At 39.0% G+C, this 18,610-nt stretch overlaps 1 protein-coding gene across 1 annotated transcript in view; it reads right to left on the bottom strand.

Moving 5' to 3' along the window:
• Positions 1 to 18,610, bottom strand: part of LOC120861143 (protein O-mannosyl-transferase TMTC1) — a 302,613-nt gene that overhangs the window by 167,407 nt on the left and 116,596 nt on the right. Inside the window, exon 6 of the mRNA XM_040236782.1 lies at positions 558 to 639. Coding sequence (XP_040092716.1) covers positions 558 to 639 — 82 coding nt within the window. The remainder of the gene's footprint in view (positions 1 to 557; positions 640 to 18,610) is intronic.

Below are 18,610 nucleotides of genomic sequence, written 5' to 3' on the forward strand. Positions count from 1 at the left end.
AGCAGCAGAATCCAGTTGTCAGGTTGTAAAAAGATCCTGTCCATCTAACTAGAGAGAGTAGCCACAGAGAGAGGCCTAAGAGGAAGAGTTATCACAGAGAGGTTACCTGCTCTGACTCATAACTGCACAAACTTGCTTGAGTAACCCCAGCCAAAAATATAGAAGAACCAGCCAGCTGGATGTGACCCAAACTAAAGCATTTAGGGAAGCTAATATGGTGGTTTTGTTTTAAGCCACTACATCTTAGGTGTTTTGTAATACAGGAACGGATTATTGATACAGCCAGGTTTGTGTTGCAGAAACAATTCAGCACCAGCATCCTAAAAAGGACTCACAAAGTACAGTTCATGTTGTTGGTGTCACTGAACTCACATATCCCTAGAATGCTTCCATATTTACATTCCAAGGCTTTGTAACATTTATTGTATGTAAACTGTTTGATCTTAAGATCATATTGTTAGGCTCATTTGCTGATTCTATTAAACAATCTGGATCATATCTCTAAGTCAAAGTAAAATATTTCTTATTAGATATTTCAAAACCATATATATACTTACATAACTTATGACCAAAGTGGCCCTTTTTAAGAAGGGCCTCATGGTAAGCAGGAAATTTCTATTGCTGCTTGCTGTCAGATACCTGAAACAGAAAAGAAAAAGCATATCAAATAAGTGTCAGAGTCCACTACATGTAACGTTTTCTTTTCAATGTGAATAGGCTCTTGCTCAAAAGAAGGATGGAAAATATAGCCACTAAGAGCATGGTTTCTGGAACACACCACGCAGGTTTCAATCCCCAGCTCTGCTTCTTTCTGTATGGAAGATTTTAGACAAGTGGAGTAGTGTCTACTTCATAGGAAAGTTGTAAAGAATAGTAAGTTGTACATTAATACAGGGAATACAATCTAGTACAGTTAGCTACAGTTATATATTACTATCCTATCTAACCCCAAATAACAGAGGCATTCTGGCAACTATTAATATATGATGACCCTAGTTACAAGGATGATCCTAAACAAAATAAGAGTTCATTTGCCTACTGAATGTAACTTGAGAGGGACAATGTCTTTCATCCACAAAACATCTCACAAATATTTTACCCCTAAAAAAAAAAGATGCTAAGGTTGTATGAGATTAAGTAATTTATCCAACGTAACAAAGTTAAAGTTATTGGGCTTCCCCAGAGGCTCAATAGTAAAAAATCCGCCTGGCAATGCAGGAGATACAGGTTCAATCCCTGGCTCAGGAAGATCCGCTGGAGGAGGGCATGGCAACCCACTCTGGAATTCTTGTCTGGAAATCCCATGGACAGAGGAGCCTGGCAGACTACAGTCCATGAGGCTGCAAAAGAGTCAGACAGGACCGAGTGACTAAACAACAACAGGACAAAAACAAAGTTATTAAGCATCAGTGGTCAGATCAGAGCTCATGAATATGCAACGGAAACTTACTTCATGTGCCTATGACCCTTGGAACCAAACCAGGTAATGAGAATGCCACTTCTTTAGGGGCAGCAACTTACGTGGAGCCTGCATCTGCCACTTGTACAAACTGGAAGCACTGTATGTCCACACAGAACACATGTGATTGGTTGGTTTTAATAAAGACGATCAAAAGGAAGGAAGAGGAACTTGTCAACAAAATTCCCCAGGACAACTAAAGCAAATCCTTTTCGCCTACAGACAAATTTCTGTATTTTAAAGTACAAACTGTAGGGAAAAAAAAGCAAACCACATAATCCAGCAAATATTTCCCACCTCGTCCTTATTTCCCTGGCCCCCTTTCACCTTTTTTTTTTTTTTAACTTTTTTTAGTTTAATTTTTCCTCAAAGGTATCCGCCTCAAGAATTTCTTAAAATCTGTATATGAATGTGTTATCTTCACACAGTAAGGATGTTCTACAAAAAGAAAGCTTCATTTGTGAGACCTGAGTGGGTTAGTATCTCACAAAAAAATGTCTAACTTGAACTCCTTACAAAATACATGTGCTTCCCATTTTATAACAGCTAAATGTGTCCAAGTGGCTCTGTAAGGAGGAAACAGTATCACTCCAAGGCAGAGCCCTTCCTTCTTGCTTTCGTTTTCTTTTTCCAAAAAGCAATTCACAGTCACCTTTTAGCAAGCTCTGGACTGGATGCACCCCCAAGCACTTTAGTCTCCTTTAGCCCCCAAGAGAGAGCAGGCGAGGAGGAAGGTCAGGGATACTGTCAGCTTTTATAACACTGATGATCTCTTCCACCCTAAAATGGGCTTGAGAGAGTCTATTACCTCCTGAAACTGAACATGAGATTTCACGTATGTTTGCATCTGTGCATTTCTCTGAGGCAAAGTCCTTGGCTTTGATCTTCAGTGTCAGCTCGGGTCTGTGATTCCAAAAAGGTTAAAGCACTGTTCTGGGCCTTTCCTTAGTTTTGCCATCACTATCATTTTCAGACCAATTCAACAAAGACCAACTGTGGATATTTCTACTATTCCTTGACAGGATGTGGATAATTGGCAGCAGGAAGGCAAAGGAATGGACAGAGTGGGAAGGAAAAGGGCTGAAGTGGCAACACATCTGAATGAAAAAGCCCATCTTGGATTGGCCTGTTTTGAGAAACTACACTTCTCAGGTTCCCCCTGTTGCTTGTTTATTTTAACACAGTGGAAAAATTAGGAGCACTTTCCTGTCTATGAAACAAATCACAGGGTTTTAGAAGTCAAACTTAGGTAATTGGTATTTTGTTTCACTGAAAGCTCAATAGGATGGCTAGTTCAGTGAGATATATTTAAAAGAACCCCTTTGTTTGGAAATTCTTCCTCCATGAAAAATTCTATTTCCAAAAAAAGTAGCAAATAATTTAGTCTTAAAATGTAACAAAGCCTAGGATGATACAGAGAACAGTGGTTGAAAAAAAATGACCTTTCAAGATCTCCGTTTCCAGCTGTTGACCAAAATTAAATGAGAAAATGAGCCAAAATGACATGGTCCCCTTTCCTGGTAAACACTAGGTCAGAAGCTGAGAGTCCTAAGTTCATACAGAGAGCTGAATTTTCTGCAATTCCTTTCCCTCTCCTTCCTACCATAAAAATTGGATAGTAGAATTTTCCCCCCTTAGTCCACAATACCTGTGAATTAGAACCAAACAACCAGAAATATTAACAATAGTAAAAATAGTAAACAATATGTCAGACACAAACATAAGTGTTATAAATATACTAATCCCTTTACAATTTCTTTGTAATTTCAAGAATTCCTTGAGGAAGAACATTATAACTCCTTTTCAATAGAGGAAGATACTGAAAAATTAGAACTAATACTTAACCATAATATCAGATTACCTCAGCTACTCATTTCAATCACAGGCTAATATAGCTGAGTGTACCTTACAAACACAAGGAACTATGCAAATATCATCACTGATAATTTTCAACTTCAGTTAAATTCTCCACTATTTTCCCTGCAAAGACAGAGAACATGCCAACAAAACTGAACCACTGAGGAAACCACTAGCATAGGAAGCAAGAGTCTAGGATTCTATCTCTGTGCTTCCAGCTACTCTCTCACATTAGTTGGTACAAATCCACAGGGGCTTCATTTCCTTCCTACATCAGTGATAGTTGACTAAATGGTTTCAAGGTCCCTTTCAGGTCCAAAATACTGTGATCCTTGGATGCTTTCACCAACTGATGACATCAAAGATGACAATGAAAGAAAAACAGAAAAATTACTGAAACAATTTAAAAGGAACACCAAGTGATAAAGGTGAAACAAATATTAAGGTGAAGCAAAAAGATGATTCCTTCACTTTATGTAAACCTTTGATAATTTGCTGTTGCACATTAAAAATATACTTTAACATTAGTCGGGTTGTAGCATTATCAAGTTCTGCATTTTTAACAATTTCTGATATAAGGAAAATAAAAGCAAAAGATCAAGACTATACAAAATAAATGTTCTAAATTGTGCTCCCCATGCCCTAATTTTTTCTGACTGCAAAATTTCTACCTACTAACATCTACCTCTTTAGTTAATCATGTTCAAATATTCAGAGCTGAATGGGTCTTCTTCCTGAAGTTACCCTCCATAGCTACTCAGTCATCAAATCCCACTGAGAGATCTCAGCTGAGACTAGGACAACCAGCCATCCAAAGCTGTGGGCTGCTTTATTTTTTCAGGAAAGGGCTCTTTAAGGGAAAGATCTCTCTGCAGGAGGTCTTTTTTTGTCTTGTTACTTTAGCAAATTTATATTTTAACTAAACTCTAGCCCAAACACACCTTTCAAATTTTTGATCACAGAATATTTTGCCTGATCTGTTGGTTCTTTACTTAGATCAAAGAAATAGAAATGAATAATACGTAACTAACAGACAAAGCCTTTGACTGTGTGGATCACAATAAACTGTGGAAAATTCTGAAAGAGATGGGAATACCAGACCATCTGACCTGCCTCTTTAGAAATCTGTATGCAGGTTAGGAAGCAACAGTTACAACTGGACATGGAGCAACAGACTGGTTCCAAATAGGAAAAGGAATACATCAAGGCTGTATATAGTCCCCCTGCTTATTTAACTTCTATGCAGAGGACATCATGAGAAACGCTGGGCTGGAAGAAGCAGAAGATGGAATCAAGATTGCCGGGAGAAATATCAATAACCTCAGATATGCAGATGACACCACCCTTATGGCAGAAAGTGAAGAGGAACTAAAAAGCCTCTTGATGAAAGTGAAAGAGGACAGTGAAAAAGTTGGCTTAAAGCTCAACATTCAGAAAATGAAGATCATGGCATCCAGTCCCATCACTCTATGGGAAATAGATGGGGAAACAGTGGAAACAGTGTCAGACTTTATTTTTTGGGGCTCCAAAATCACTGCAGATGGTGACTGCAGCCATGAAATTAAAAGACGCTTACTCCTTGGAAGAAAAGTTATGACCAACCTAGATAGCATATTCAAAAGCAGAGACATTAGTTTGCTGACTAAGGTCCGTCTAGTCAAGGCTATGGTTTTTCCAGTAGTCATGTATGGATGTGAGAGTTGGACTGTGAGGAGGGCTGAGCGCCGAAGAATTGATGCTTTTGAACTGTGATGTTGGAGAAGAGTCTTGAGAGTCCCGTGGACTTATAGCTGAGATGTTTGCCACTGCTGATGTTGTTTAGGCAAAAAATTAGGAGGTTTTTGAGAAGAACTGGAAAATCTAATATAGTAGTCTCATGTAAACCACCAGGACTCCTTCAACTTGCTGTCTACATCCCAAGCTGTGAGTTTTTATTTTGTATCCAGTCTAGTACTGGAAGGTAAGGAAAATACAGACAAAGAAGAGGCATCTAAGTGTATTTAAAATTTTATTTGAGTCCATAAGCATTTATTGATCATCTTGCTATGATATATTAGCTATCTATTAACACAATAATTCTATGTTAACAAAGTTCAATGACTTAAAATAATCAACATTCATTTTACCCTCAAGTTTATGGGTTGGTGACTTTGTTACCAAACTCAGATCTGGATACAAGGAGTGAGTGATGTTAGAAGGGAAATAGTTGCTCTAATCAAAAAGCCAGCAATCTGGGGGAAAGGTGGACTCATGACCCAAAACCATCTCTGAAGTTTCTGTGTGGCCATGAAAGACTTTCAAGGGGAAAAGGGGAAGTAATCTCAGTTGATCATTGAGAAAGGTGGTTAGAGTCATCACCATCCCGCACTGTGTGCAGGATTGTCGACTCCTTGTGATCATTTTTAGATGCTATGTTATTCTCACAGTTTATTTGTGAGATCCCTGAAGGGGAGGCTGGGGAAGAGATCTGGTCATCTGTTCAATTCAGTTCAGTTCAATCGCTCAGTCATGTCTGACTCTTTGCGACCCCATGAATCGCAGCACGCCAGGCCTCCCTGTCCATCACCAACTCCTGGAGTTCACTCAGACTCACGTCCATCGAGTCCGTGATGCCATCCAGCCATCTCATCCTTGGTCGTCCCCTTCTCCTCCTGCCCCCAATCCCTCCCAGCATCAGAGTGTTTTCCAATGAGTCAACTCTTCGCATGAGATGGCCAAAGTACTGGAGTTTCAGCTTCAGCATCATTCCCTCCAAGGAAATCCCAGGGCTTCAGAATGGACTGGTTGGATCTCCTTGCAGTCCAAGGAACTCTCAAGAGTCTTCTCCAACACCACAGTTCAAAAGCATCAACTCTTCAGTGCTCAGCTTTCTTTACAGTCCAACTCTCACATCCATACATGACCACTGGAAAAACCATAGCCTTGACTAGTCAGACGTTTATCAGCAAAGTAATGTCTCTGCTTTTTTATATACTGTCTAGGTTGGTCATGGCTTTTCTTCCAAGGAGCAAGTGTCTTTTAATTTCATGGCTGCCATCACCATCTGCAGTGATTTTGGAGCCCCCAAAATAAAGTCCCACACTGTTTCCATTGTTTCCTCATCTATCTGCCATGAAGTGATGGGACTGGTTGCCATGATCTTAGTTTTTTGAATGGTGAGTTTTAAGCCAGCTTTTTTACTCTCCTCTTTCATTTTCATTAAGAGGTTCTTTAGTTCCTCTTCCCCTTTTGCCATATGGGTGGTGTCATCTGCATATCTGAGGTTATTGGTACTTCTCCTGGTAATCTTGATTCCAGCTTGTGCTTCATCCAGCCCAGCATTTTGCATGATGTATTCTGTATATAATTTAAATAAACAAGGTGACAATATACAGCTTAAAGTGCTCCTTTCCCAAGTTGGAACCAGTCCATTGTTCCATGTCCGGTATTCTAAATGTTGTTTCTTGACCTGCATACAGGTTTCTTAGGAGGCAGGTAAGGTGGTCTGGCATTACCATCTCTTTAAGAATTTTCCACAGTCACATAATATGACCAAAAGCAGAAAGAAAGAAAAAGAATTTGAATCTGAAGATTTTCAGGAGTTAAGAAATCCTGATTCTCTTTGAAACAAACAAAGAAAAGATCTCACAGTTGATCAAAGTCACAAAGACTTAGCTCACATTAGAAGAGATGAAAAGATTAACAAAAACAGCAAAAGAAATTTAAGCAGTCTTCAGTTTCTCTCTTTGATGCACTCTCTTTGAACCCATAAATTGCATCCTCTAAGCATCAATAACCAATAGCATTCTATAGAGGAGCAAAATAGAGAGGGAGAGACAGTGGGTAAGTTAAGTGAAAGGGTGTTCAGTCTTGCAAACATCTCCCAGGGAATGGACAGCCAGCCTTTGGAAGGGGTGCGTTAATCTCTTCTATTCACAGGTGAAGAAAGTGAAATTCACTCAGTCATGTCTGACTCTTCGCTACCCCATGGACTGTAGCCTGACAGGCCCTTCTGTCCATGGAATTCTCCAGGCCAGAATACTGGAGTGGGTATGTTGTTCCCTTCTCTAGGGGATCTTCCCAAACCAAGGATCAGACCCAGGTCTCTGGCCTTGCAGGTGGATTCTTTACTGTCTGAGCCACCAGGTAGGTTGGGGCAATTGCTCTCTCTGTGAGCTAAACAGAGGCAATTTACAGTCAGGCAGAGGCGCAGGGTCCTCCAGACAAGCTGTTAAATACGACTATAACAACAAAAGCAATGAAAAGCAAGTCAAAGAAACAATGTCCAACATGGTGTCAGAACTGGCTTCCTCCTGCATCAGAAGCGTATTAAATATTTTTATGGCATTTTCTATGTCAAAAGGTTTTTCAATCCAGTCTAACAGTTAATCCTCGAAAGATCCATATGCAGTTGGCAGAACAGACAGCACTGGCCCCCTCTTACGGATTGAGACCTAGTGAATCCAAACCAGAACTGACTTTCCTGATGCCTGATTCTATGCCTTTTAGCTGTGCTTGTGGTCCCCTCTCCAATGAGGCTGAAAGGCAACATTTTCTACAGGTTGTCTCTTATTCCCATCCTCTAAACTTGCTGCACACTGCAGTCTTTAAGAAATCCATGGAAATGAAATCACTGCTAATTGCAATACATGTTTGTACAGATACACAAGTAAACTTTTACACTAAGAAAAAGATTAAAAACAAACTATAATAATACTTTCTGGTTTTATCCCCTGTATTGGGATAGATGGGGCTTATCTGGTGGCTCAACAGATGCAACACAGGAGACCTGGGTTCTATCCCTGGGTTGGGAAGATTCCCTGGAGAAGGAAATGATAACCCACTCCAATATTCTAGCCTGGAAAATCTGGAGCCACAGGCTAGAGTACATGGGGTTGCCAAGTGTCGGACACGACTCAGAGACTAAACAACAATTAAGAAAAAATGGGCTGATAAATCAAGTATAGTTAAGCTAGTGAAAAGCAGTATTTGCTATTGGACTGTCCTGGTAAACTGAAGAAACACACATTCTGTTAACAATAACAATAATAGTAGTGAAGGTTCACTGTGCATAGTTCTTATGTGTATAATCCTTAGCACACTCCTATCAGTTGTAAACTCTCAATATCTTCCTCTCACAGGGAGAAACTAAGGCAGAAACGGTCAAGTAACTTGTCCCAAGGTCCCACACATAGGAAGCAAGAAGATTCAGGATAGAAAGTTCACCCTGTGACCTTACCTCCAACTCTGCTACCTTTTAATCATTGCCAACTAAACCTGTTTTCACCTTCAAGGGGTATGCTTAAATTTCAAAAACTACTCTCAGAAGTACAAACATACCAATTACATGTTTTAAAGGATGTTAAATCAAGATACCAGAAGATACCGGATTAATTTAGGAAATTAACAAAAAGGCTGCTACAACTATATCACTATGAAAAATGACAAGTTATTCCAACAACAATATTTGTATTATGTAAGTTTCAGGTGTACTGAATTATAGTTCAACATCTGTATACACTACAGAGTAATCACCACTACAAGTCTAGTTATCATCCATCACCATACAGTTGACCCCCATCACCCATTCCCCTACCCTCCAACTCTTCCTCTCCTCTGGCTGATACAATTAATCTGTTTTCTGTATCTATGCTTGTTTTTCTTTTTTGCCTGTTTTTTTTTTAATAATTCCACGAGTGAAATCATACTTGTCTTTTATTTATCTGATTTATTTCACTTAGTAAAATACCCTCAAGAAGGTCCAAATGGCAGGATTTCATTCTTTTTAATGACTGAGTAGTATTTGCTGAATGCTCAGATTGCTTCCATATTTTGGCTAGTGTAAGAAACACTGCAATGAACAGAGTGAGGTGAAGTCGCTCAGTCATGTCCGACTCTTTGCAATCCCATGGACTGTAGCCTATCAGGCTCCTCCATCCGTGGGATTTTCCGGCAAGAGTGCTGGAGTGGATTGCCATTTCCTTCTCCAGGGGATCTTCCCGACCCCCACGTTGCAGGCAGACGCTTTACCGTCTGAGCCACAAGGGAAGCCCGCAATGAACAGAAGGGTGCATCAATTTTTTTGATTTAATATTTTTGTGATATTCAGATAAATATCCACAAACAGAATAGGTGGGTCATATAGCAGTTCTATTCTTAATTATTTCAAGGAATCTCCATACTGTTTTGTATAATGGCTGCACCAAGGGCTCCCTTTTCTCCACATTCTTTTCAACATTTTGCTATATCTTGTCTTTTTGTATGTCATTCTAATAGGTGGGAGGTGATATTTCATTGTGATTTTGATTTCATTTACCTGATAATTATTGATGTTGAAGATTTTTCTATGTGCCTGTGGTCATCTTGAGTAAAATGTCAATTCAGATCCTCTGTCTAATTTTTTAATTGGGTTGCTTGCTTTCCTGTTGAGTTTTACGAGTTCTTAATATATCTTGGATCTTAACCCATTAGTGCATATATAATTTGCAAATATCTTCTCCTGTTCTGTAGGTTGCCTATTTGATTCTATGATAGTTTCTTTGACTATGCAAAGGCTTTCCGTTTGATTTAGTCCTGTTTACTTTTTGTTTTGTTTTATTTTACATTTTGTATATGTATCTTTTATTTGGTTTATTTTTTATCTTGCCTGTGGAATCATATTCATAAAACATTATTAAGACCAATATCAATGAAGTTACTGCCTGTGTTTTCTTCTGGGAATTTTATAGTTTCAGGTCTCACCTTCAAGTCTTTAATCCACTTTGACTTGATTTCTGTGCAGGGTGTAAGATACTGGTCTAATTTGATTTTTTTGCATGTGACTGTTCAGTTTTCCCTACATCACTTATTGAAGAGACTGTCCTTTCTCCACTGTATGTTGTTCTTTGCTCTTTGTTGTAGATTAATTGTCTATGGATGAATGGGTTTATTCCTTGACTCTCAATTCTGTTCCACTGTTCTATGTCTGTATTTGTGCCAGTATCTTACAGTTTTGATTAATATAGCTTCGTAGTATAGGTTGAAATCAAGATGTGTGATAACTCCAGGATTGTTCTTCTTGCTCAACATTATTTTGGCTAATAGGGGTCTTCTGGGTTTCCATACAAATTTTAGAATTACTTTTTCTAGTTCTGTGAAATTTGCCATTGAAATGTTGATAAGGAGTGCACCAAATTTGTAGATTGCTTTGGGTAATACAGATACTTTAATAATATTAATTCCTGAAGTCTCTGGACATGAAATATCTTTCCATATTTTGTATCTTGCTCAATTTCTTTCATCAGTATCATAGCTTTCAGTGTACAGGTCTTTTATCTCCTTGATTAAACTTATTCCTAATATTTAATTATTTTTGATGCAATTGCAAATAGAATTATTTTCTTAATTTCCCTTTATCACAGTTCATTATTAGTGTATGAAAACAACAGATTTCTGTACATTGATTTTGTATCCTGTAACTTTACCGAATTCATTTATTAGTTCCAAAAGTTTTCTGGCGCAGTCTAGAATTTTCTTCCCCAGTGGCTCAGCGGTAAAGAATCCACCTGTAGTGCAGGAGACATAGGTTCAATCTCTGAGCCGGAAGATCCCCTGGAGAAGGAAATGGCAACTCACTCCAGTCTTCTTGCTGGGAAACCCCATGGACAGAGGAGTGTGGTGGGCTACACGGTCCATGGGGGTGCAAAAGAGTTGGACAATGACTTAGTAACTCACATTATCTGCAACAGTGACAGATCTACTTCTTTCTTTCCAGTTTGGATGCCTTATATAACTGTTGTGACTAGGATGTCCAATACTTTGTTGAATAAAAGCAGTAAGAGTTGGCATCCTTGTTTTGTTTCTAATCTTAGAGGAAGCACTCTCAGCTTTTCACTGTTGAGTATGACGTTAGCTATAGGTTTGTCATATATGGGCTCTATTATGTTGAAGCACATTTCCGCTATACCCACTTTGTTGAAAGATTTTCTCATAAACGGATGTTGAATTTTGTCAAATGCTTTTTTCCAACTAATGAGATGATCATATAATTTTATACTTCATTTTGTTATGGCAGTATATCATGTTGACTGATATGTTGAATGATCCCTGCTTCCTTAGAATAAATCCCACCTTATCATGGTGTATGATCCTTTGAATATATTGTTAGATTTGGTTTGTTAATATTTTCTTGAGGAGTTTTCTATGTTCATCAAAGATATTGGCCTGTAATTTTCTTTTTTTAAAAAAATGATGTCATTGTCTGTTTTTGGAATTAGGATAACGTTGGCTCTGTAAAATGCATTTGGAAGGTTTTCTACCATTTCAATTTTTTGGAATAGTTTGAGAAGAATAAGCATTAAAGTTTCTTTAAATGTATAATAGAATTTTCCAGTGAAGCTGTTTGGTCCTGGGCATATGTTGTTAGGAGCTTTTTGATTATTGTTTAAAATTCCTTGTTAGGTAGTTGGCCTATTCAGATTTTCTATTTCTTCATGATTCAGTCTTAGAGAACTATATGTTAATAGAAATTTATCCTTTTTTTTTTTACTTTGTCCTGTTTGTTGGTGTATAATTGCTTGTAGTAGTCTCTTATGATCCTTTGTATTTCTGTGATATCAGTTGTAACTTGTCTTTCATTCCCGATTTTATTCATTTGAGCCCACTCTCTTTTTCTTGGTTAATCGAGGTAATAGCTTATTGATTTGGTTCATTTTTTTTCAAAAAGAGCTCTTTGATTTATTGGTCTTTTCTTTCTTTCCTTTTTTTTTGGGGGGTCTTTTCTATTTTTTAAGACCCTATTTCATTTATTTCCACTCTGATCTTTATTTCCTTCATTTGCTTTTCCTTTTCTAGCTCCTTTAGGTGTAAATTTAGATTGTTTGCTTGGAATTTTTCTTGTTTCTTGAAGAAAGTTTTGCTCTGAACCTTCCTCTGAGAACCACTTTTGCTACATCTCACAGATTTTGATATGTTGAATTTCTCTTTAGTCTCTAGGTTTCTTATTTTGCCTTTGATTCCTTTGATGATCTCTTGGTTATTCAGTAGCACATTGCTTAATCTCCAGATTTGTGTTTTTTTCCATTTTTTTCTTGTGATTGATCTCCAATTTCATACCATTGTAGTTGGAGAAGATGCTTGATATTTCAATATTCTTGAATTTATTCAGACTTGTTTTGTTATCTAGCATGTAATCTCTCTTAGAGAATGTTCCATATGTACTTGATAAGCATCTATACTCTGTTGTTTTTAGGAGGAAAATTCTCTATATACCTAGTTAAGTCAATGAGATTTAATGTATCATTTAGTTTGATGTTTATTGATTATCTGTCCAGATGATCTATTCATTAATGTATATGAAGTGTTATAAAGTCCTCTACTACTATTTATTGCTTTCAATTTCTCCCTTAACTCTGTTATTATTAACTGTATACATCATGGTATCCTTTGGTTGAGTGCATATATATTTATAAACATTAAATCTTCCCATTCAACGGATGTCCCCTATGTGGGTTATATGTCCTTCAGCTGAGGTGGAGCTATGGCTGCTGCTGCGGTATGCTGGTGGCTAGGGCTGGCTCTCCAAATATTTGCAGGGCCTGGTGGACTATGAGACTTGGCTGAGATGCAGGGGTGGGTGGGGTTCTTAGCAAGGCTTGTGCACTGGTGCTAACAGGTTAGATGGTGATTTCCAAAACGGTACCTGCCAATGGAAGTATTAGCAAGGTAGCCTCAAGTCAAAAAATGATCCCCACCATTGGCTCAGTTCTCAGGGAGTATTCCTCTCCAGCAGATGCTTCAAGTCTAGTAAGTGGGTTCTTTTCGTGTGTGTGTGTGTGTATGTGTGTGTATGTGATCAGTCACTTCAGCCATGTCAGACCCTGCAACCCTATGACTATAGCCTGCCAGGCTCCTCTGTCCACGGGATTCTTCAGGCAAGAATACTGGAGTGGGTTACCATGACATTCTTCAGGGGATCTTCCCAACCCAAGGATTGAACCCCGGTCTCTTGTGTCTTCTGAATTGCAGGTGGAGCCACAGGGGAAGCCCTTACCTATGTCCCACACATTTTTAAATCTAGTGTTTTTACACTGGTTTTTTTATTAGATGAATCTATATACAAGCCCTTGTAAAGCAGATTTCCACTTCCTGTAGCTCTATGGCTTTCCTGGATGTATACCCACTTGGTTTTCAAAGCCAGGTGTTTGGGGCCTCATCTTTCCTGTACAGAATCAGAGGGTTGGGGCACCTGATGTGGAGTTTGGATCCCTGGGTCCTCAGGGAATCCAAGTGTCCTTTCACCCTTTATTATTATAGAGACTCTGTTCATCAAGTTTTCTGGTCCCTTTGAGAGGGAGTTATTCTACATGTGGTTATAGATTTGTTGTTTCCATGGGAGGAGGTTGAGTTCAGGATCTTTCAATGCTGCCATCTTGAGCCCTCTTCCCAGCAATATTCAATTTAACAAGGTAAATAATGAACACTAGAATCAATGTATGAAAGAAATAAATACATATGTTTAACATTTAAATAACAGCTAATATTTATGTGTATAACTAGAAATTGTCATAAGTACATGTATTAATTCTTTAAACACACACACAAAAACAAATAACAACTATGAAGCAGGTGCTATATCTATTCTCATTTTCTATTAATAGATGGGGAAAGTGAAAGTTAGTGAAAGTTAAGTTGCTCAGTCATGTCCGACTCTTTGCGACCCCGTGGACTGTAGCCCACCAGGCTTCTCTGTCCAAGGGATTCTCCAGGCAAGAATACCGGAGTGGTTTGCCATTTCCTTCTCCAGGGGATCTTCCCAACCCAGGGATCGAACCCAAGTCTCCCGCATTAGAGGCAGACACTTTAACCTCTGAGTCACCAGGGAAGCTGTGGCACAAAAAAGTGAATGAACTTGTTGAAGATCATAAAGTCAGTGATTAGCAGAACTGTGGCTTGAACCTATGCATCCTGTTTCTCTAGCCCACATCCCATCATTATACCAACCTTTCTGTACTTTCTTCACAGCCTCAATGAGCAGTTCACATGATAAAGGACTAAAGGAGCTGAAAAAATGAAGAAATCAACATGGACTTGGAAAGGAAAGGAGGATGCAGGGAAGAGGTGAACTTGACCTGGATCTAGAGGGACCAAAGATGGGAGGGTAGGGGAAGGCAGCAGGGGCAAAGAGGAGAACTGCCTGTGTTGCTGCACAGGGACTGGAGTGAACACAGCCTGCTCTGGGCACAAGGTCTCCCTGAAAACACAGCAAAGGAGCCCCTACTCCTCTACTTGGTACACTCCTCAGTGTTTCAAAGTCAAGTGTCTGAAATCTGAATAAAGAAAAGTTAAGTTGAAACTATAAAACCCTGATGACTTGAACAGCAGAATATATTTAAATATGATTGATGTTGATTCCATTTGCCTTTTGCTGAGACACATATGGGCAAAAAGATCTCACCCAGGCAACTCCCTTTCCCCTAAGCTTGCCTACCTGGTGTTACCACACCTGTCACCAGAGCTCTTTAAGTACCTGGAGCAAGACCACCTCTTCCTATAGTCTCAACTCTGACCTGCTTCCTAGGCACCCAGAACATAAAAGGGCCACCACTGCTAACAGTAGAGGCTACCTTGTGATGCACATCAGTATCCTTTCTTGGTGTCTCCTCTACTGTTCCATCCATGTAGAACTTCGGACAGGCTGGCTCAACCAGGTCTTTATCCCACTTGCAAGCTTGTATAACTGGGGAAGTAATTTAGGCTGGGTACTGTTTTACAGATCCAGGCAGCTTAGATTTAGGGTAGGGAGAGGACCTTAACAAGGCCACTTTCTCCAATCCAGCTTTCCATCTAAGGCCTTGCATACTTACTCATCACTCCTCCCCAGTCCTCATGCACATGCTCTGTAGCAACCTGTAATAACAGCAGCAAATCCAGAAGCTCCCAAGCACACAAGGTTCTATGCACTGAGTTCATGTAGAGGCCAAGGAAGACATTTGGCAGCCTGGGCTTCCTGCAGACCACAGCTTCTCCTGAAATAGATTACCTCCCTGCAGCGTTGCCCTTACTGTGGTCAAAGGCCTACAGCAGAGTAAGTGGCCTAAGGAAACACACCACCATTCACAGGGCCATAAGCAGTGTTGATACAGGAGGAGAGAAACAAACATCCAGAGACAGCCCATTGCTCTGGCTCCAACTCCTCAAGCCTTTCATATGTAAGGCAGGAGGGTTGACTGTCAGCTTTGCAAGGAGCAAAAAGTGAATGTCAGTCATTCCTGCATGATTTGGGCAAACATCTTCAAAAATTCACTTTTCCTACAAGAATCTCATTTTGGGGGAATCAAGCTTTATTTCCCTTGGAACTCCATTTTTTACATTGAAGTGAACATAACAGGATATTTATTAAAAATTCAAAAAGTTAATGCTTCACCTCTGGGTAATTTGGTTTTGTTTTTAAATTCCAAAGCTCATGCACACTAAACGTTCCTGAGGAGACAGCTATAATTTCACAGTAAAAATATGAATCACGGTGGTTCTTAGCACTGAGTACACATAACATAGAAACAATCATTACTCAGATAACTGTCAGAGTCTTAATGTTTGCATAAAATGTCTATTTTTACTGTATAAGTTAGGAATCCATAATAATCAAGCCTATATTTTTTCAAATGAATATTTATTTTAGTTATGTAATTTTTAAAATTTTCTCTTAATATCCTTCTGGATCTAACAGTTCCATTTTAAAACATAATATAAGAAGCCTAAGTATAAAAGTCATGAAAGAAACTAGAAACTCCATTCCCAGCCATATAATTCATACATATATTCACATATTACATTTATTTTTATTTTAATTATACTTTCAAAACTAACCATTTACCATTAAGAAAGCAATGTTATAATAGCAGTTTGCTAGGTTTTCATTATCTCTGTGTACAATGCCTTGATTGCAGAAGGATCTCTCTGAGTCTTTTGCCCTAAGCTCTCAAAGTAATGCACTCTTAATATTACAGGGGCTACGGGGCATGGTAAACCTAAAAGATAAGGCACCCTAGGCCTTGGGTATCTCAGCCATAATATACTCATCATAATTTCTACCTTACAAGGTTGAGGGCAGGATTTCAATGAGGTGAGGTATATAAGACGGTCAACAGAGTGCCCAGATCATAAAGGCACCCAAAGTCATCACCATTATGAGTGACCACAACTCAGCTGAAAATACCAAGACCCTATGACTTATCATTCAGGGCTACAAAAAAAATGTGAGGTTCATCTAAGATAAGGATAAGAAAGGGTTTCATTTCTCTCAAGTTCTATTATCTCCCTCCTTTGTGGAAGAGAGCAAGATATTTTCCTAGAATACAAAGTTTTTTTTTTTTTTAATTTATTTATTTATTTTTAATTTTTACTTTACAATTCTGTATTGGTTTTGGCATAGATTGACATGAATCCACCACAGGTGTACATGCGTTCCCAAACATGAACCCCCCTCCCACCCCCCTCCCCACAACATCTCTCTGGGTCATCCCCGCGCGTCAGCCCCAAGCATGTCATATCCTGCATCAGACATAGACTGGCATTTCGATTCTTACATGTTATTATACATGTTTCAATGCCATTCTCCCAAATCATCACACCCTCTCCCTCTCCCTCTGAGTCCAAAAGTCCGCTATACACATCTGTGTCTTTTTTGCTGTCCTGCATACAGGGTCATCATTGCCATCTTCCTAAATTCCATATATATGTGTTAGTATGCTGTATTGGTGTTTTTCTTTCTGGCTCACTTCACTCTGTATAATCGGCTCCAGTTTCATCCATCTCATCAGAACTGATTCAAATGTATTCTTTTTAATGGCTGAGTAATACTCCATTGTGTATATGTACCACAGCTTTCTTATCCATTCATCTACTGATGGACATCTAGGTTGTTTCCATGTCCTGGCTATTATAAACAGTGCTGCGATGAACATTGGGGTACATGTGTTTCTTTCAATTCTGGTTTCCTCTGTGTGTATGCCCAACAGTGGGATTGCTGGGTCATAAGGCATTTCTATTTGCAATTTTTTAAGGAATCTCCACACTGTTCTCCATAGTGGCTGTACTAGTTTGCATTCCCACCAACAGTGTAGGAGGGTTCCCTTCTCTCCACACCCTCTCCAGCATTTATTGCTTGCAGATTTTTGGATCGCAGACATTCTGACTGGTGTGAAGTGGTACCTCACTGTGGTTTTGATTTGCATTTCTCTAATAATGAGTGATGTTGAGCATCTTTTCATGTGTTTGTTAGCCATCCGTATGTCTTCTTTGGAGAAATGTCTATTTAGTTCTTTGGCCCATTTTTTGATTGGGTCGTTTATTTTTCTGGAATTGAGCTGCAGGAGTTGCTTGTATATTTTTGAGATTAGTTGTCAGTTGCTTCATTTGCTATTATTTTCTCCCATTCGGAAGGCTGTCTTTTCACTTTGCTTATGTTTTCCTTTGTTGTGCAGAAGCTTTTAATTTTAATTAGATCCCATTTGTTTATTTTTGCTTTTATTTCCAGAATTCTGGGAGGTGGATCATAGAGGATCCTGCTGTGGTTTATGTCAGAGAGTGTTTTGCCTATGTTCTCCTCTAACAGTTTTATAGTTTCTGGTCTTACATTTAGATCTTTAATCCATTTTGAGTTTATCTTTGTGTGCGGTGTTAGAAAGTGATCTAGCTTCATTCTTTTACAAGTGGTTGACCAGTTTTCCCAGCACCACTTGTTAAAGAGATTGTCTTTACTCCATTGTATATTCTTGCCTCCTTTGTCAAAGATAAGGTGTCCATGTATGTGGGTTTATCTCTGGGCTATTTTGTTCCATTGATCTATATGTCTGTCTTTGTGCCAATACCATACTGTCTTGATGACTGTGGCTTTGTAGTAGAGCCTGAAGTCAGGCAAATTGATTCCTCCAGTTCCATCCTTCTTTCTCAAGATTGCTTTGGCTATTCGTGGTTTTTTGTATTTCCATACAAATCTTGAAATTATTTGTTCTAGTTCTGTGAAAAAGAATACAAAGTTTTAATCTGGCTTTTAGCAGTCTTCTTGTTCATGGGGCTCCTTTAATTCAGCTTGGATACTGAAGGTAAATATTCAAATGCAGGTTGTCCGTGCACAAGGGAGCCAGCTGAGGAACTGAGGGGCTGAGAGGACTGAAATCCAGTTCATGCTCAGTTTGACAACCTGCGTGCTCCAATACTGACTGCCTCTGCCCTAGAGAAGGTAGCCTTTTCCCAATTGGCCCCAAACAGTAAACAGTGTCCTGACTAAAGCATCATCCACCCACCACATCTCATGCCCGCACAGCTCTCTCTACT

Source organism: Oryx dammah, unplaced genomic scaffold (genome assembly GCF_014754425.2).
Source record: "Oryx dammah isolate SB20612 unplaced genomic scaffold, SCBI_Odam_1.1 HiC_scaffold_11229, whole genome shotgun sequence".
NCBI classification, from domain to species: domain Eukaryota; kingdom Metazoa; phylum Chordata; class Mammalia; order Artiodactyla; family Bovidae; genus Oryx; species Oryx dammah.